At 49.7% G+C, this 19,656-nt stretch overlaps 1 protein-coding gene and 1 pseudogene across 1 annotated transcript in view; one reads left to right on the forward strand and one right to left on the reverse strand.

Moving 5' to 3' along the window:
- LOC120603598 (fer-1-like protein 4) overlaps nt 1-19,656 on the reverse strand; it is a 29,481-nt gene that overhangs the window by 9,379 nt on the left and 446 nt on the right. The window contains exons 3-35 of the mRNA XM_039864188.1: nt 19,233-19,321; nt 19,036-19,135; nt 17,804-17,895; nt 17,580-17,621; nt 17,119-17,283; nt 16,509-16,569; nt 16,257-16,388; nt 15,927-15,989; nt 15,762-15,846; nt 15,360-15,519; nt 15,059-15,242; nt 14,785-14,971; nt 13,627-13,985; nt 13,127-13,235; nt 12,767-12,935; nt 12,551-12,671; nt 12,006-12,106; nt 9,824-9,911; nt 9,630-9,746; nt 8,755-8,907; nt 7,800-7,953; nt 7,522-7,646; nt 6,961-7,095; nt 6,676-6,849; nt 6,107-6,223; nt 5,851-6,012; nt 3,842-4,037; nt 3,640-3,698; nt 3,420-3,551; nt 2,731-2,773; nt 2,539-2,639; nt 2,330-2,464; nt 2,111-2,227 (exon numbers count right to left, since the gene is read on the reverse strand). Of these exons, the coding sequence (XP_039720122.1) occupies nt 2,111-2,227; nt 2,330-2,464; nt 2,539-2,639; nt 2,731-2,773; nt 3,420-3,551; nt 3,640-3,698; nt 3,842-4,037; nt 5,851-6,012; nt 6,107-6,223; nt 6,676-6,849; nt 6,961-7,095; nt 7,522-7,646; nt 7,800-7,953; nt 8,755-8,907; nt 9,630-9,746; nt 9,824-9,911; nt 12,006-12,106; nt 12,551-12,671; nt 12,767-12,935; nt 13,127-13,235; nt 13,627-13,985; nt 14,785-14,971; nt 15,059-15,242; nt 15,360-15,519; nt 15,762-15,846; nt 15,927-15,989; nt 16,257-16,388; nt 16,509-16,569; nt 17,119-17,283; nt 17,580-17,621; nt 17,804-17,895; nt 19,036-19,135; nt 19,233-19,321 (4,227 nt within the window). The remainder of the gene's footprint in view (nt 1-2,110; nt 2,228-2,329; nt 2,465-2,538; nt 2,640-2,730; nt 2,774-3,419; nt 3,552-3,639; nt 3,699-3,841; nt 4,038-5,850; nt 6,013-6,106; nt 6,224-6,675; nt 6,850-6,960; nt 7,096-7,521; nt 7,647-7,799; nt 7,954-8,754; nt 8,908-9,629; nt 9,747-9,823; nt 9,912-12,005; nt 12,107-12,550; nt 12,672-12,766; nt 12,936-13,126; nt 13,236-13,626; nt 13,986-14,784; nt 14,972-15,058; nt 15,243-15,359; nt 15,520-15,761; nt 15,847-15,926; nt 15,990-16,256; nt 16,389-16,508; nt 16,570-17,118; nt 17,284-17,579; nt 17,622-17,803; nt 17,896-19,035; nt 19,136-19,232; nt 19,322-19,656) is intronic.
- On the forward strand, nt 10,722-10,840 carry LOC120604164 (uncharacterized; annotated as a pseudogene).

Consider the following 19,656-nt stretch of genomic DNA (forward strand, 5'->3'; position numbering starts at 1 on the left):
CCCCCAACCCAAGATCACAATGATATGTTAATATTTCCTTAGAGTTTTGCTTTTCATAATAGAATATTTGATTTAGCAAGATCTTTTGTGGATGCTATAAGTTAGGAATCTAATTTGAATTTTTCCACATGGATAATAGATTTTCGCTGGGTCGCTTATAGAACAGTTCCATTCCCCCCCACTGATCAGCAGTGCCAGCTCTGGTATGTTTCTATCCATGTCTAGGTCTGTTTTGTGAAATCTCCACTGTCTCAGTGGCCTAGTTATCTGTTCCCATGCCAGAGCCACACTGTCTTAATTACTATAGCTTTATCATTATTGTTGTCTCTCTACATTGTTCTTCAAAATCGTCTTGGCTATACTTAGCACTTTGTTCTTACATAGAAATTTCAGAATTACGTAGATTGTTAATTCCAAAGTAGCAGCTGTTAGCCTCATGCCTGGCTTATGGATGACATTATACTATTTGAATGCTACCCTGATCCCATTCTCCATTTCTTTCCATCCCTATACCATTCCCCCTTTTATAGGGAACCAGTCTCTTTAGTTTCTAGTTTTTCTCTCCTGTATTTCTGGTGTACAAAGGAGCAAATGTGTATCTTCTTGTATCTTCTTCCTTAGGTGGAGAGTGGCATACTAAGGGTACACTTTTGCATTTTGCTTTTTCACTTTATACTATATCCTGGAAATCACACCATATCAGTTCATAGAGATCTTCTTCATTCTTTTTTACAGCTGCATAGTACTCCATTGTGTGGACGTACCATTCTGCTATGCATGAGCATTTAATAAGATTTTATTTGTAATGGTCTTCCACTCTTAGAAATTTTCTTTGATTATTTTCAAAACTTCCAATCACTTTTGATTGCCTTTTGTTCCCTGCTTGTGAAATAGTTTAAACAGTTGTTTTACATTTCTAATATTTGAAAGTTCTAACCTCAAAGCCCTTAACGGTCTAATTCTTTGTGGGGTTTTTTTTCTGAGAATTTTTCCCGATGGATTGTTTTCTTATATGTTTTATAATTTGGGAGTTTGTGAACTTGGTCATCTACATCTATGGAACCAGTCTCTCAGCTTTGAGTTTTCTGGACTAAGCAGATTATATCAATTCAGGTCTTAAATCAATGTGAGGGCAAAACCTAATAATAAGTTCTCGGAGAAGACTTTTTTTTTCTATTTCTCCCAATTGGAACAGAGGCTGAGCTAGACCATCTACCCTACAGACTCCTCTCCTACAGGGTAGGCTTCCTGTTGCCCATCTTTACTGAGAGCAGAGCCCTTCCTGGGTGCTGCTTCTTCTGAGGGTCTTGCTTATGGCTCCCACCTTGAATTGGCTATAAGAACCCAAGGTTTGGGGTCCAGTTATGGACAAAACCTCTCAAGACTACCTGAGCTTCAGGGCTTATATTGGAATTCCTGCCGACTCTTCATCTTGGGCCCATTGAGAATTTGCTTTCTTATGAGCTTAGCATTCATTTAAAAGATTGTTGATCTAGCATTCCTAGGTGTGTTACATCGGGAAGTAATTTTAGTCCATCTAGTCTGCAGGAAGCAGAAGGTCAGGATGACTCCTCCTATGTAATTATCCACTAGGATTCTTGAATTTGGGTAGAATAGTGTCACAGAATGTTTCTTTAAATTACATCTTAGTCAGAATTCCTATATTTAAACAAGATAAAAGTACAGCATCTGTTCTGGTGCTAGGAGTGAAGGGGCAGAGCAACCCGCTTATTCCTCTCACTCCCTGAGATGCCTTTAAGGAAACTTCAAGGCCCCACGAAGTGCTGCGTGGAAACTGAAGCAATGGAAGGACCTGTACAAAGACTTGTGACAACAAGCCATCATGAAGCTCCTTCTGGGATTCTACTTCCCACTCTATGAGACCAGAACTATGAACAAAGGAGTCAAGAGACAGCTCTAAATTCTGGCGCTGCCATGAGCAAGCTTTATAACCCTGGGGAGTCCCTTAATTTTGTGCCTAAAATTTCCCACCTGAAAATGAAGAAGGTGGACCTCGATCCCGGAGTTCCTTCCAAATTTGTCAGTCTATAGGTTTCACACATGTTACCTTTGCTGGAGACGGAGGTGGGTTGGGGTGATGGATGCTCACCTTTACAACATATACTCTGACAAGGAGCTTGATGGGCCGGTTCTGTGGGATCCCCCGGGAGATTTGGGGCTCAGAGAATGACACTGCCTCTGATTCAGGGTAAATGAGGAAGGAGCCCTGGAGTTGGAGGAGGACAGACAAGGCCCTGGTAAAAGAGTCTTCCTTCCGCATCTCCACCTGTGTTCCCGCATCCTCCCTTTCTTCCTTCCCCAAACACACCTTGAACTTGCCCACAAGGTGCCCAGACCCTTCCTCTGCATCTCCATCCTGATCCCCTTGTCCTCGGTACAGGGGAAACACATTCAGCCAGTCTTCAAAGTGGTTAAATTCTTCCTCCAGGGAGCTGTTGTAGATCTGAAAGGCAAGGTCCTCAGTGACAGCCATGTCCAGAATCCAAACAGAATTCCCTCTCCCTGACACCTAGTCACCTTCAAAGTGGCGATTGCTTTTTTCTGGGACATGGAGCCTTTGACTTCAGCTTCAACCTGGTCTTGGGCTTCCCCATCCACGGAAGTGAGGTTGACCCCATCTGGGAACAGCAGAAACGTTCTGGTTAGAAATACTGGTGTGTGGGGAAGAGGAAAGACAGAAAGCAAGAGCAAAAAATCCAAATCTCTTACCTGAATCCCCAGGATCATCCATTTCATCCTCATCAAAGTTGGGCTGAAATCGAAGGTCATGTCAGAGATTCCTCTCACCCCTCACTTCCTTTACCCCTTTTCCAGGATAGGGAGCTGGGAAACTTTAGTTCAAATTCCAGCTGGGTAAGCTACTTGCATTTTCAAAGCTTCAGTTTATCATCTAGTTCTACGTTGACCAAGACAGTAACCTCTGGCTACATGTCTCTGCTCAACGCTTGAAATGTGGTTAGTCCAAACTGAGCTGTGCTATAAGTGTAAAATACACATTTGAAAGACTTAGTATAAAATATGAATGTAAAATATCTCATATTAATTTTTTATAATGGTTACTTATTGAAATGACTTTTCAGATATATAGTAAGATATATATGTTTAGATCTATTAAGTTAAAATTTATTAAAATTAATTTTGCTTCATTCCTTTTACTTTTTCTGAAGGTGGCTACTACAAATGTTAATTACACATGTGACTCACAGAACATTTCTATTGGACAACACAGCTCTAGATCATGGAGTTAATAATCCCCCGCTTTTAGAATTATCGTGAAGAAAAGAAAAGATGACTGTAATGAAGAGCTCTGAAAAAGCTGTAGAGCTCCACAGTCGAAGAGATAGATCCTTCTGCTTGCCATTTACCCTCCTCTGCCCCCCAGGGACCCTCTCCCTGACCTGCCCCTGGAGCCCCTGCAGTGATGCGTAGTACTTGGACCACCAGTCGAGCTCTCCAGGATCTGGGACGTCCTCCTCCAGCTCTGGGCCCTGATTCAGAAGGCCTCTCAGGGGGAGCTTCTTCAGAGGAGCCTGAGGTAGTGAGAACTCAGCACCCCTAACCCAGCACCGCCCCCAGCCCTGCCAGCCCCTCCTCCACCTATCTCCCATACCCTATCACCTTCAGGAGCCGTCTGGGCATCCCTGCTTCAGCCAATAAGGGATCCAGGGACTTCCGTCCTGGGAGAGGGGGAAATGAGATCAGGAGGAGGTCAAGTGAGTAGAAGGCAGACATCATGCCCCACCAGGAAGTCCTCTGGAGCCATCTTGGCCAGGAACCAGAGGTGCTTCTGTCTGGTGGCCCCTAAGAGGAAGACCCTTACCTTGAAGTCCCTTGGGCACCAGGTCCTCTGTCTGCTGTTCTCTTTCCTCCTCAGGTGGATCCTCATGACCCCGGAGTATGAATCGCAGCATATGGGGGACAATGTGAGAACCCACGAGCACTATACGGCCAAAGGCCCGGCGTTCAATTACCAGGATGCTGAGGGGGGGCTGCAGGTAAGGCTGCTCCGGCAAGTCCTGGGGTGGAGAGAGAGGACCTGTGTCTCTGAAGACCTGAGAGGAAGAAGAGGCAGCAGCAGAGACAGATGGAAAACCATACATCTAAATCTGCATTCTCAGCTCAGCTCTACCATAGCCTCATTGCATCATCTCTGGTAAATCCTTGCATTCTGAGCTTGGTTCTCAGCTAAAAAAAAAAGGACACGATCCTGGTCTTGAAAGACTGTTGAAAGACTGCTGTAATTTGAAAGACTGTTGTGTCAGATGACCTAATAGATGCAAAAGTACTTTGGAGCCCAGAAAGTGCTATCAAAAAAGCGAGGTGGTTGTTGTTATTGTTATAATGTAGAGGACCAATGCTCAATGTGCTAATATAGATTTAGAACCCTCAAAATATTAAACCACATTAAATGCTTCAATCAAAAGGCAGAGATTGTCAACTGGATTTTTCAAAAAAAGATGCAGCTACATGCTGTCCAAGAAACACTCTTTAGAAAGACATGTATAGGTTGAAAGTAAAAGGATGGGGAAAAATATGTCATGCAAACAGTAACCAGAGAGAACTGGAGTAGCTACGCTATAGATAAAAGAGACATTAAGGCAAAATTTACTGGAGACAAAGAGAGACATTTTATGATAAACAGGTCAATTCATCAGGAAGCTATAACAATTATAAACTTACATAAATCTAGCAGCAGAATCTCAAAATAGACGAAGTAAAAAGTGACAAACATAAAAGGAGAAAGAAATAATTTGACAATAATAGTTGGAGACTTCAGTGCCATAGTCTCAATAATGGAAAGAAAATCATCAGGAAGGCTTGACTAACACTATCAACCAACTTGACCTCACTGATATCTATAGAACACTTAACAACAGAAGAAATCACATTTTTTTCCAAGTACACAATGGGAAAAGGGATGTGAGTTCCCTAATTTGCACAATAAAATGGGAGATGAGAGGAAACGCCCCCTAGAAGTTCAATGAGCAAACTGCTTTCCGTTTCATCATCTTATAGCATGAAGTTAATGAAGTTTTCAAACTGAAAACTCTTTTGGTGGTGGTTGTTGTTGTTTGCCTCCTTGCAGTCTGGTACCACTGTGTTTTGTCCTAGTCACCTCCTCACACAGGCACAGCAGTTTTCAATTTACAAAGTCCTTTCACCGAGATACTTTTTCTCATTAGCTCCTCATAGCACTCCTGCAGAGGAGGCATTTGGTGTATTTCCTTCGACATTTTTTTCTTTTGTACCTGTTATTCTCTTTTACAAATTAAAAAACAAAAAACTGAGACTCAAATAAGACAAGTGATTTGACAAGCTCCTGAGTGACATTGCCAAAATCGGACTCCAAAGTCCATACCATAGAAATTACAGATTACACAAAGAATGTATTTTTCTTCTCAGCCCCTGGTGTCTCAGAGACTAGATAGATTCCTTCAGTCTCATACTTCATGACACTTGGCTAATCCACTTACTCACTGGAACCAAAAGAGTCCACCAGTTCATGGATTCATCCAGGGATCAGCAAATTACAGCCTGTAAGCCAAACCTGGCCCACTGCCAGTTATTTTAATAAGTAAAGCTTTATTGGAAAACAGTCATATTCATTTACTTGTTGTCTGTGGAAGTTTGCAGGCTACAATGACAGAGCTGAGTAACTGCAAATGAAAATGTATGGCTCACAGAGCCCAAAATATGTGCTTTCTGGCCCTTTGTAGAAAGTTTGGTGACCACTGAATTAATCTAAGATATTCGGCTTAGAAATCAGCATCCTACCGCCCTCTTTCACTGCTCAGCCCAGCATTTCTTGCCCCCAGTCCACGCCCTCACCACCGTCAGATGCCCGACGAGCTCGGTGAAATTGGGGCTCTCACGGTAACTGACCAAGACCTCAGACTCCACACGTTGCCCGGCCACCTCCAGCACAACCTGGGGCTGCTCAACCTTGAACAGATGCACACGGCCAAGGCCCCTCAGACCCCAGAACAGCACCTAGGGTCAGGAAGTAGGAGATTCAGGGGCCCGCAACTTATAGAGGGGCACCCAGATGTGGGGAAAGAAGAGGGAAGTGGGTGCCCGGTGCTACCTCAACACGGAACTCCCTGAGGACAGGGCGCACGTTGGGTGGCAGGGATAGGCGTCTGGAGAGGGGGTCGACCAGAGGTGTCAAGTCCTGGGGCTCCACATCACTGGGCACTGAGGGCTGCAGAAGTCAGAGGTCAAAGAGGAATCAGACTGAAGGAGGAAAATTCTGGGCTCAGAAAAAAAGGAAGAGCCACTGGTGAAATATAAATCCAGAGGACCTGGGCAAGGCTAAATTGGCAGGAAGGGGTTGTCTAGGAAACAGCCATGTACAAGAAGGGCGGGCGGGTGTCTGAGGCATGAGGATCAACCCACAGCCTGCATGCATTCTGCATGGGGTTGGAGGCCTGGCAAGGTGAACCTAGGGTATGTCTACTTCTAGTGCTACCTGGAGTCAGGAGATCCAATGAGGTGACCCCAGGTCAGATATGCAGCCTGCATTCTCTGGGGATAAGGGTCGTGGAGGGGTAAACTTGGAACACGCCCATGTTCTACATTCCCTGGGGCTGGACAACCTGCTAGAATAACAGGAGGAATCCACAGTCTGTACCAGCTAGGCTACCACACTCTCACCTCAAGCTGGCCACTGTAGTCCAGTTCAATGAGTTCGAAGGTGGCAATGAGCTCTCCAGCTGCCCGAGGCCCCTTCCTCAGGGGGAAGAACTGCAGCTCAGGGCTTTGGTAAGGGTCTTCCATCAGCTTTACCCTCGGGGCAGCCAGTGCCCTGCCTAGAAACACAGGGGGGCCCTGCAGGGAGCAGGACAGTGAAGAGGCTCAGGATCCAAGGGAGGGGGCATCAAGACAAGGAGTGGGGGGCATTTGGGGTCAGGAACCAGACGGGGCCCAGGTCACACTCACAAACTTATTGTGGTCAAAGACGTTGACAACCACTAATGGAGGCTCCTGCTGTAGGTGCTCCCTCCTCCCGTCCACAATCAACTGATCGAACACCAGGAGCTCATCCCACAGAGGGCTCAGCGTCTGCTCCAGGACCTTGAGGGCCATGCAGGGAAGGAGGCAATGGCAGACCTCAGAAGAAGGCTCCCAACATACATCCCAGGTGAGCACCGCTGCCCTAAAGTAATACTTTAAATAACTTTATCAACAAAAGAAGCAAGAACGTGAAGATGAAAGCACCCTTCAGACTGGTGCTGGAGCCTGCCATGCCAGCCCTGGTCTTTCCTCACTGCAATCTGCCACCCTCAGAACTACTCTTAAACTCAATCTCAGAAAACAATTTCTCACCCTTAAGGCCCCCCGGTTCTACTCTATCCCCTAACTTAGGGCAATTCAATCTAATATCGTGTCCTGAAAATCCAGGGCAGGAAGAGAGACATAGGGCCTGGGGGAAAAATGCTCAGTGCCCACCCCACCTTATCTCCCGGCACCCCTCCGCCCACATCCCAGCCCAACCCTTACCCGTGTGGTCTGGCACTGGGTAGAGATGAGGACTCGAGCAAAGGGGTCTGAAAGCCCACTGTCATCTGCTGCCAACACACCTCGGGCCTGATACAAGTGAGCCCGGAGCTGGAAGTAGCTGAAGTCTGGGGTGGGGGAAGAAAGTGTCCATGTTTGCTTAGTAGACTCCTCAAGTCCCTGACCCAGACTCTACTGAACCCCCAGCTGAGCATCTAACCCCACATCTTGGGCAAACAGGGAGCTGGGCCCAGTGCTCGCTGGCCCCACCCCATACTTACCATCCCGGTGCAGGCTGTGAGGCAGCCCAACTGAGGGCTCAGGCAGCAGGTCCAGGGGGAGCTCTGAGGTGCAAGCTTTGGCTTGCTTGCCCAGCCCCAGCCACAGGAAGAGCTCCAGCTTGGCACAGACCTCACCGGGGGCTGCCCCAGGTGCCTGTTGTGGGGAAAAAGCAATGTTAGGGCTCACTTCTTATCACGCCAGCTAGACCAACAGCCCTGCTCCCCAGGGGCGTGCCCTACACTCTGTACCACCAGACTATACCCCAGCTCCCTAATCCTAATAGCATGCCCTGTACCTCGCCCTTATACCCCACTTCATGCCCTCCACTCAATACCCCCATTACCCTCCTGCCCAACATCGTCGCTTCCTATATTCCAAACTCCAGATCCCAAAACTATACCCTGAGTTCCGCATCCATACCCCAACCTCCACCCGCTCTCTTCCCTCATCCCCAGCACATTTAGATTCCCTGTCCCTTATTCTGGTCACAGTTTCTCACCAGTCACAGCTTCTTACCCTGTTGGTGTCTTTTCTAGCGATATCTCATTTAGAAATATTTTGCCCCAAATTGGCTGTACTTACAAGGAACTAAGTAATCACTCTCCCATTTTCATTGCCTTGCCCATTTGTCAGCCTAGTCAGTAAAAGGGCTAGTTAGTACAGGGCCAGAAGTGACAAAATTTGGTGTTTATCTCATGTCAAAACTGACCTGGGTACATGCACAATCTCCTTTTGGCTTCTGGATAATTGAAAAGACTTTGGGTACACTTTTAAAAATAATAATTTTAAAATAATTAAAATTTGCAAAAAAATTTTTTTAATATTTTTAAATGAAAGCAAAGGAGTTTGGGGACCCCCAGTTAGGAACCACAGGCCTTTACCTCATGACCCCCTGCCCTACGAGCTTCCCCCCAACTCCAGTCCTCAGTACCCTCACCCCCAGGCTCCACTCACCGTGAGCAGCAAACTCTGAATCTTCCCACAGTCCTGGCCTCGTTCCTCCTCGACCACAGAGAACAGCACATCCTGGGCTGGGATCCGGGCCCAGGCCACACGGCGCTGCCCACTGAGCATCCACACCAGCACGTCTGGGAGGGGAGGCTGGGGCTGCAGACAAAGAACTGGGTCACTGAGGTGGATTTGGAGCTGAGACCACCTGCTCCCACAGCTTCCACTGGATGGACAAACCAAATATCCGTCTCCAGCTCAAATTACCTATCTTTTAACTCTGTGTACTTCCCCCACTAGATCTTTGTGGCTTGGAGGTAGCAAAATTTTCTTCTACAGATAACAGAAAGCAATAAACAAAGGAAAAATCAGATAAGTTAGATTTGAGGCAGAACTGGTTTTAAATTCCAGCTCTTCTACTTAACCAGCTACAACATGGTAGACCAGTCACTTTCCCTCTCTAAGCCTCAGTTTCTGCACTTGTCAAATGAGGTAACATCTTCCCAAGGTGGTTGGAAGGATCACACAAGATGACACATGCAGACGCTTAGCAGAGGAAGCATTTCAAAAAATATGAATTCCCTTCACCCTTCACACAGGTAGTGATCAGAGCTTCAGACCAGAGAAGTCAATGCCAAGGAAACGTACTCTCCTATCTTTATCCAAAGAGATCCCGCATGTTTCTACATCCCTGCTGGGCCCCAGAACGCTCTTCATGCTCAAGCTGCTCCAAATGGAGTTTGGTCCTACATCTAGAGCAACGGGTCCCATGGCCTGGCATCAACCCACAGGACAAATGTTAGGTCACCCCTGCCCAGAGGCCTCTGGAAAGCTTAGGGTAAGAGTATTCAGGGTGGGGAAATCAGTGGGTGAGTCATTACCTCCTGGGCCAGGAAGCGCAGTTTTGCCAGGAGCTTCTTGGCTAGTGCCACCTTCTCTTGCACATTGCCCCGTCTCAGACCTCGTAGAAGGCGCAGTCCTTGCTTTGCCAACAGATTCTGGAAGGGCATGAAGAGAGCATGGGTGGAAGGCCCCTGCTGGGTGCCCCTGATCCCCCTTCCCCGGCGGCCCGTACCAGGCTATGCACCAGCAGTTTCCTTCGGCATCGATCCAGGGCATTGGGCCGGGTCATTGTCCTGCGCTCAACACCTTGGCAAAACTGTCTGCAGCATCAGGGTCAGGCATGACAGGTGGAAATCAAAGGAGGGAACACTGACTCTTAGGACCACCTCCTTCAGAGAAGGCCTCCCACACCCAGACTCCCACATAGTCCTTCTCAGTCTTGTTCTCAGAGGGGCACTCTTCCTCAGCCAAGGATGGTCTATATTTGAACCACTCCTAAATTCACTGAGGCCTCAGCTTTGAGCCTCAGAACTCTTTAGTATTGAACTACCTATTATCCTGGCTACTCAGAGTGTGGTCCAGGACCCACGGCAGGGTATCACCTACTTAGAAATGCAGAATCTCAGCCCCACCCCAGACCTGCTGCCAGAACCTACAGGTTTATACCCTGGGGGATTCATATGCATGTTAAAGGCTCCAACGGGCTGTCCTGACATTTCCAACAAATTGACAAAAATAGCTCAAACATTACCTGCCCAAATCAGCTGCATCACTTCCAATGACTGACCCACCCCCCAAAAAAATCAACCTGCCAAAACCTCAGAATCATTCTTCACTGATCTTTCTTTCTCTCACATTCCACATCAATCCATCAACATGTTCTTTAGGCTCTACCTTCTGACCACTTTTCTCCTTTTCCTGGACCACACTGGTCCAAGCTATCATTTTTCACCTACGATTATTGCAATGGCCTCCTAGCTGCTCTCCCGACTCCTACTCTTACTCCCTCTCCTACAGACTATTCCCAATACAGCAACCACAGTGATCTTTTCAGTGCTTCCCAGACCGTTCCACCCTTTCCAGAGGTTTCTCATCTCAGAATAAAAAGCAAAGCTTTAAAACAAACCTGAGTCTACGACCATGCCACCCTGAACACGCCCGATCCCATCTGATCTCAGAAGCTAAGCCGGGTTGGGCCTAGTTAGTACTTGGATGAGAGACTAACTAGGAATACCGGGTGCTGTAAGCGTATTAAAAAAAAATTTTTAAATAAAAATAAAAATAAAATAAAACAAACCTGAAAGACCCTACATGATCTGGCTCCCTTTATCTCCCTGTCCTCATCAAACATTACTCTCTGCTCACGAACAACTCTACAGTCACACTGGCCTTTTTGCTCCTCCATGAATACACCAGGCCCATTACCACCTCATGCCATTTGCACATGTTGTCTCTGCCGCCTGGAACACCCTTACAGACATGGCTTGCTCCTTCTTCTTCTTCATGTCACCTTCGCCGTGGCCTCTCCTTGCCACCCTTTCTAAAATTGCAAGACCTCTCTCTAATACTTCCTTGCTTTATTTTCTCCTTGACATTTATCCTTATCATGCTTCTAAAATTTATACCTTTTTGTTTACCTGTTTTTTTATGTGTCCCCATCCAGTCCCTACGACCAGAATGTAAGTTTTAGGAACTTTTGTGGGCAAGATTCTTTTCACTGCTATTCCCGTGACTAAAACAGTGTTTGGCATAGTAAGTGTCATAAATATTTATCAAATAAATAGATTAATAACTCTTTTGAGAAGAAGATCAGAAAGACACTGAAGGAAATGGAGCAGGTTATGGAATTCGGGTCACTGAAGGTCAAAGATGGAAATGTCTAAAACAGATTTGTGTGGTTACATAATGACCTTTGACTAGGGACCAGTTGATACTGCAGGACAGAAAATACACAATTGCAGAGCTAATTCTCCAATAGGTAAGAGGAGATGACATCACGATCACAGCTGTGACTATAGAAGCAAAGACACTTGTGCTGTGGCAGGAAGGAGATTAGATGGAGGCAGAAATTGGCAAAGGTGGTAGATTGGATGGAGGAAAGTAGGCTTCTATTTTCTCCATGAAGTAGGAAAGGAGGTCATAAGCTGGAACAAGTTTGGAGGAAAGGGTAAGGGGAGATTTGAAGAGAAGGGAAAAGGCATAAGATTCTAGGAGCACGGGAAAGGGAGTTTATTGGAGGGGACTGGCCTAACCCCAAATAATTTCCATCAAGCTCCCTCCAGATGAACAATCATCTCCTTCTCATTCTTATGTTAAAGCTAAGTAAACAAAGACTCCATCTGCCCCTGGGACCAAACTGGCACCATGAATCTCCCTCACCCTGGAGTCGGCACAAAGACGGGCTCTCAGCTCACCTGCTCCCAGCCACCAGCTCTTCCAGCGCCTGCTTGAGCCTTGTGCAGGCGCCTGGCCCCGGCCTGCGCTGCAGAGTCTCAATCTCCTGGAGCCCCTGGTCCTGAACAACAAAGCAAGAGGGTCAGAGTCATAAGGGGACCAGGCTCCGACCTCTTTTAGACCATACTCCTATCCAGGGCCCCGCCCACTCACGATGGCACCTCTTGGCCCCGCCCTTCTTTGGCTCCAATGGGTCTAGGGATCCTTTTTTCTAGCACCCCACTGTCACCACCCCTCTGGGGCCAGACCCCCAGTAGCTCTACCCATATCCTTCGGCAATCTCTTCCTGAGTCCAACAATTCTGGATCCCTGTTCTTCCACAATTCTAGCCTCCTCAGGGCTCCCAGGAGCTGTGCTCTTTGGCCCTCTGACCTTGCACCAGCCACGTGTTGACTCCCTGGTGCTCTACCCATTAGCTGCACTCCGGAGCTCCTTTCAAAGGCCTCAGTCTCCCGGATGCCCCAGTGTCCCGGCCTCTCCCTGTGGGCGCCCGCCACATTCTCACCAGCCTCTCAGCCACTTTCCGCACGCAGTTACTGCTCTGCAGGCGCCACGTGTGATCCTCCCAGCGGCTCCACACGCGCACACATGGCTTTCGGTGACGCAGGGACAGGCAGAGGTATGGCCTGGGCCGGGCAGAAAGGAGCAGAGGCTGCGAGGAGCAGTCCTGGACTGCTAGGGGTCCCTCAATGCCCTCCTTTGATCCACCAGGAACACTCACCCGCTGCCATCCATGGGCTCAGGCCTTTGGGCAGGTGTCCCCAGCTCCTCCACAGGCCTGACTTCCAAGTCCGACTCCAGCAGAGGCTGCGTCTCCCCTGCCGCACCCTCCATTCTCTCCCCAGCCCTGGACCCTCTGCTCAATTGCTCCTCCTTGCGGCCAGCGCTACCTGCCAGAAACAGCAAGGATCAGCAGGCACCAGGCTGAGCATCTGACCCTTCCCTCAACCTCCTTTGCCGCAATAGAAGTCTGAGCCCATCCCTTCCTGAAGGTCAACTGTCCCTTCCAAGGGCCTAAGTCCAGAACAAGAGTGACCACCCTCGAACCCATGACCCTCAGGGATTCAGCTATGCCACACACCAATGGAGATCTCGAAGCTGATGGGCTGGGAAGCCACAGTGGGGTCAATCATGGTGGCCTCAAAAAGCACACCAAAAAGCAGGAAATCTTCGCAGGGTGCCAGGGAGTTCTGGGGAAGGTGGATCAGGCTGGAGTCAGCCCTCACTCTCCCAGCTGCAGCCCAGACTATGCTTGGCCACAATGCCCACAGAAAGACATTGCAACCAAGGCCTAGAAGAGTCGTTGTAGGTATCCTACCTCCTGCCTCTCTGCCCCTTGCAGCACCAACCCACTGAACCCAGGGGTTAGTCCTCTCTGTCCCACTTCTGAATGGCCAGCCCCCTTCCTCCCACATGTGTATATACACAAGAACACATGTACACACATTGCAGCCTTCCCCCAAGCCCCTAAGTTGAGACGTATAACACACACACACCACTCCTGTGTTTAATGCCTCGGAGCCAGTTACACACTCCGGAGCTGAGAGTGATCCTGCTCCTTTGCTGAACCTCAGCCCCCACCTCTGGCAGTGGTAGCAACTCTTCCACCTCCACCTCCATCGCACTAGGAATCTCAGGCCCATCAGTGCTGGAGCTGGCATTCAAATGCTGCTGAATCCTCATTGGGGTCTGGCCTTGTCTGGCTTTCTTCTTCTTTTTCATGAGCCGGGACAACCTGGACCCCTGTGGAGCCTGGATAGGTTCAGCTTCAGCTCTCCCTTCCAACACCTCCATGGACACAGCCATGAGCAGGCGGCCACGGAACCAAATGCCTTGTCCAATGCCTTCGTTGAGACTTTGAAGACCATCCCGGAGCCCCCCAGTGGGGAGCGAGCCATAGAGAGGCACCCAGGCTGGACCGAAGGTGGGGTTAAACCCCGCTGTAGGAGACAAGAATAGTGTTTTGGAATGGAACATGGGGCAAGTGAGTACTAGGTCAGTCTATGCACTACACCCTTATTTCCTGCCAGTTTGAAGAGCAAGGATGTCAGATTGAGCCTCCGCTGCTCTGGGAGAGAAGTTTGCATACAGCTGTGGCCAGACAGCTGTGGACCAGGACCTGGGAGCACTTCTAAACCCCTTTTCAAAGTCCAACTCGGTGGTTTTTAGTATAGTGGTTTTCACAGTCTTGCAACCATCATTACCATCTAATTCTAGAACAATTTCACCATCCAAAAACAAAAACTAAACCAAAAACACCCCGTCCCCATCAGCAGTCACCCCCATACCCCTACCCAGCCCCTGACACCCAGGAATTCAGCTCAGCTCCAAAGGCGCCTTGCGCCACTGGTGTCAAGGCTCTAGGGGCGGAGCCAGGCACGAGGAGGTGGAGTCAGGATTGGGGTAGAGCTACAGGTGATCCCGCTAAGGGCTGAGGTAAATAGATAACGTGGACTGGGTTTGTTTCTGTACGTGTAAACCTGTACGGAGTGCAGGGCTGGAGTGGTTACTGAATATGCAGCTGTGGTTAGAATTCTGTCAACTGAGTCAAACCAAGGGTGGTGGTTTATAGTCTGGGGCAACAAGTGAAGCTCCGAAGGGAGAGGCCGGCTCGTCCTGGGGGCCGGACCTAATTTTCTAAGCGGAGCTGGGTGACAAGGATGGGTTTGTCGTTGGGGGCGGGACCCAGGATTGACAGGAGCCGAACTAAGGCCACACGCGTCGGCCAGATGAGCTCACCCGCGCGGCCCGAGTGTGAGATCTGCCTCAGGTCCAGCACGTGCGTGGCGAGGGCCGCATCGACCAGGGGCGCGTCGTCCCGCAGCTGCAAACGAAGGCTGCGTGTCAGCGGCGGGAAGAGCTCCACGAAGCTTAGCTGCTCGTTCCACTCCGGCGCCGCTGCCTCTTCTCGCACCGACGTCTCGCCCTGATAGCGGCGGCAAGGACAGATGGAGAGGGGTCAGCGGGGGATCAGGGCCTGAGACTAGGCCGAGTGAGGACGGGAGGGACTTACTTGCTGCCCCAGAAAAGACACCCGCACATAGGAGTCCAAGAGGATGCGCTGGTCGTTCAGGGCGCGGGCCAGACTGCCCAGCAGCCCGGGGCGCAGCGCGGGAAGCCCCTCCGCGCGGTACAGGCGCACTCGCAGCCGCGCCCACGGCCTCTCGGCTGGCACCCGGCGCGGCAGGAGCAGGTTCCTGGGGGAGTGAGGCTCTGAGCGGCTGAGAAGCTCGACTCCCGGTGCTTCCCCCTCTCTGTGCCCCGGAGGCCACACCCCATCCTACTCTCCCCTTCTCCACCTCACCCCAGCTCACTTCTCAAGGTCCGAACTGTGTCTCGGGGCGGGGGGTGGCAGCGGAGGTGGCAGGTCCCCGCGCGCCCTCACGGACAAAGTGACCTTGACGAAGCCTTTAGTGCCGGCGCGGGTGTCCCGGGGGTCGTGCAGAGGAGCCCACTTCTGGTAGAAGTGGCCATCTGGGGCGGAGGGACGGGCTGGAGGTCAGGGGAGATGGCGAGGCGGTCGTGGGCTATGATCTGAGAGGTGGGCAATGGCCGGGACTTATCAAGTCCAGTTCAGAAGGTAGGAGCGGGCGTGCATGGAGGTTAGCCTTCGGAACAGATTGCCGTCTCACAAGTTAGTACATTGGGATCGGTGCCCAGAACGTCATTTTCCCTTGTCCATGCAGATGAGTCTCAGTGAGGGGTGGATTCGGTACCTGGCTGATCGAAGATAAGGCCCAGGTCCATCCTGAAGGTGCCGATCCGGGTGGCCATAAAGGGGAGGGTCTGCGAATGGAAAGCCTGAGGAAGGTGGCGTTAGTCCTGAAGTTTCAGCATCCCTCCTGCTCTGACAGAAACCTCTCCCCGCCAACCCTCCTCACCGTGATCTCCAGCAGCAAATCTTGGAGGTGAAGCCGGCTCTCATGAAATTCGAACAAGAAGTACTGGATTGAAGTGGGGAAATGAGAGGTGAGAGGTTATATGCGAAGGGTTCACACCAGCCGGCCCCTGCCTCTTGCAAAGAAAATGTCCTTCTTCTCTTCCCTCCCCACCGCCCCCTCTTGGCGCCTTTTTACACCTCCAAGAGGCCCTCTAAGCCTCAGACCTCAGACTTGGCTCCAGTCCACCTAGGCCACGCCCCCATCGCGGACAGTTTTTATTCTGGGTCTCGCCCATTCTCTTAGGCCTCCCTCAATCTTGGTTATTCACACCTCGTTGTAGAAGGGGCAATTGGTCCCACGCTGCGTAGAAGTCACTCGGCGCTGCTCCCCAACACGCACGGCCACATAGGGGTTAATGTTGACTCCCACCAACTTCTGAGCCTCCAGCACTGTGACCCCCACCTGAAGGGTGCAGAAGGAGGAGAAAAGGAAGCCAAGCTTGCCAAGGTAGGGGGTTAGAACCTCATGTGGTGGAGAACAGGTAGTATTCCCAAGGGTTAGGACCTAAAGGGAGAGAGGTACCTGGAAGTCTTGGGCTCTGGATAACTGGAAGGGATCACTGGAGGCCAGGCCCCGGGCTCGGCTGTGCGGAGAGTTAAGGTCATCTCTCACTTTATTTCCTCCCTTCATCACACACACACACACACACACACACACACACACACACTCTTGTTCAGTGCTGGGGATAAGTTCTCTCCCTCTGAACTTTTAGATTCTGAGTCCTTCCAGTCTTATCTTGCCTCCATCTCAACCCTACACCCAGAATTCAACTCATTCCTGGAGCCCTAAAATCATTAACATTCAACAAAGATTTATTGAGCACCTGTGTGCCTACATCTTCTAGGCATTGGGCCACTGCAGTGAACAAAAGAGACAAAATTCCTTGCCTTCATCAAGTTTTCATTGCCTGCATGGGTTCCATAAACTGTGTATGAGCCATTGTAATTGTATGTAGCAGTGTGGCAGTGTCTGTCTAGGAGTAAGTGATCCTTGACCCCAGGATATCCAGTCCTCACCCATACCCTGGTACCATGTGCTTGTGAGGGTAGTTAGGCATCGGGCCTGTGTGTAAGTGAGTGAGGTTGACACACTGGTGGGGTGTGAGAGCGAGTGTTCAATGGGTACTAGTTACCTCTTGAGGGGGTTGAACACAACACCAGAAAGCTCCACGTCAGGTTCGTCCACCAGCTCCAGGTCCAGCTCCAACTCATTGTCTTCATCATCCTGCTGAGCTAGGCCTTGAGCTAGCCTGTGGCCCAATGCCACTGCCCGCTGCTCCAGCCTGGCCTCCTCAGGCCTGATAGGAAAGGCCCTCAAGGAACATGTCTGGGACCTATCACCCATCTCTGGACACCCCTTGATTTCTCTGACCCTAGGACTGACCTCTGACCCACCCTTGGACTGACCACTGATTCCAGGACTGATCTATAACCTACGACTCCTCTAATTACAGAATTGTTTCCTGATTCTAGGACTGCCTTGTAACCCTGGAATTGATTTAGTACTGATCCCAAACCCTGGTACTGACCCCACATCACTGGTTCTTAATCTAAAGAATGACCCGGTGACCCCAGGTCATCCTCACATACTTACTCCAGCTCCTGGAAGCCCACATTGGAGATGATTAGCTCTGAGCTAGGAGGAATAAAAATAAAAGGAATGAGAGGGCCAGGCCTGACTACAGAGCTGCAAGCGGGGCACCATGAGTCTGACGGTCACCATATCCAGCAGATACAGGGTACTACTTCTCCCTTCCCAAGGCCTGCCTGGGCTGGGACCTCCAGGCTTTGTTTAGATTGCGGGCAGGGAGTGGTTACCTATTTTGAATGGGTGCCCCAAAGTCCTCCTCTGCCCAGGTTCCAGTTGCACCCTCTGGAGGCTGGTACTTCAGGTCAAGCTCCACCTGGATCTGAAACCAGATACGCAGTGTGTCCAAGGACTCTTAAAACTGCCCTGAGGCTAAGAGAAACCCAAGAAAAATGCCTTTTACTCTACCTATAAAGAGAGACCCTCTTGGCCTGTATCTGTGAGATTTGTTGTTCCTCTCTGATCTCTAATAATATTGACTACCCACAATCTATTAAGAACTTACCATATATAGGTTACCTCTTGATGGAGCCAAACAGGACTCCGAAATTCTCTTATTGCTCTTAGAAATCCATTACTGTGGCCTTCATAGCTCTGCATGTTCTAGCCCCTGCCAACTTTTTCAGCCCCATCCCTTACGGGATTTGCTCCTGTCCTGCACCCCAGTTATGCTCTCTCAGGGCACATAGGCTTTTGCCTATGCTGATTCTCCTGCTTGGAACATTCTTCTTTCTTCTTTAATTCACTCTTATCATCCTTCAGTTCTGAATCTCAAGCACTCATTCCTCAGGGAAACTTTTCTGACCCCCCAAATAGTTCACATCTCACCCACTGTTACTCTCCCAGCCTCCTACCAGCTCTTTTGTAAGACCCAGGAATGGCAATTTTACACTTATTTGTGTGACTGTTTAATGTTTGCCTCTCTCTTTAGACATGAAGCTCTAAGAGAGCAAATCCTTATCTGGCTTTGCTCATCCCTCAATCCTCATTGCTCAGCACAGCTCTTAGCTTATAATGAGAGTTCAACAAATGATGATAGACTGAATGAAAAGGTCACATTGTATGACTCCACACAATATAAATGAGGAAACAACCTAGAGAAGCTAAATAACTTGTTCAAGTTCTTAGCTGGGAAATGGTGGATCTGAGATTTTTAACCCAGGTCCATTTCTACCAGGCTATACCGACCCTCCATAAAACATCAGGAAAATCTAGCCAGGTACAGGGTCAGGGAGCATTACGAAACTTCTTACCTTCCACCATTGCCACACCCCTTACACTCAGAGCTGAACCTGGTTCTTGTCCTGTGCGAGACTTCAGCAAGGGCTGCAATGAAATGTGCCCTGGCCGGGAGGCCTTGTTATCACTTCTATCTGTGGCTTGGATTTTCCCTCTGAGAAATGGAGCCCTCTATTTAGAGGGACTTTCAGGTTTAGAGGTGGCAGGCTGGGGTGGGACTCACCGGAGATACCCGCAGATTCTCATCCACTAGGGCCTCCCGCAGCACCAAATGGCCAGCACTCTGTAGCTGCTGCAGGGAGATCACCAGAGTCCCAAGAGACCTGGGGGTGTGGCATGGAGCAGAAGAGTGACCCAGGGGAGTGGCCCCAAGCCACCCCTAACCCCATCTAGATCTTTGGCTCCCCCAGGCCTACTCACCTGGGGCTGAACACACGGCTGCAGTTGACCACCTGCACAGACAGACACTCCCCAGCCAGTGGACCCCCATAGTATGGCCAGCGGAACAGCTGGGGATAGAAGGAACCTTTTGACATGCAATACTGGGCTGACCCTGACCCCCAGTCCAGAGCCTCTTCCCAACCCTGAAACAGGAGTCAAACTTGGAGGTAACTCTGTGACTAGTCTTTCAAACCTGGAACCAACCTCCCGATATGAGTTTCACACCAAACTAGGGCTGATCTGGGATAACTACTGATCAAGAACTAATCTCCCATCTTGATTCTGACTTGTCCCAAACTGTGTCTGACCTCCCAAGTCTGAGACTGACCCCACCTCCTGAGACTATACCTCTTAAAACCCAGGAATGAGACTCCTAATCCCAGGATGGACTTAGATGGGGCAC

This window comes from Pteropus medius, unplaced genomic scaffold (genome assembly GCF_902729225.1).
Source record: "Pteropus medius unplaced genomic scaffold, Ma_sr-lr_union100, whole genome shotgun sequence".
NCBI lineage: Eukaryota > Metazoa > Chordata > Mammalia > Chiroptera > Pteropodidae > Pteropus > Pteropus medius.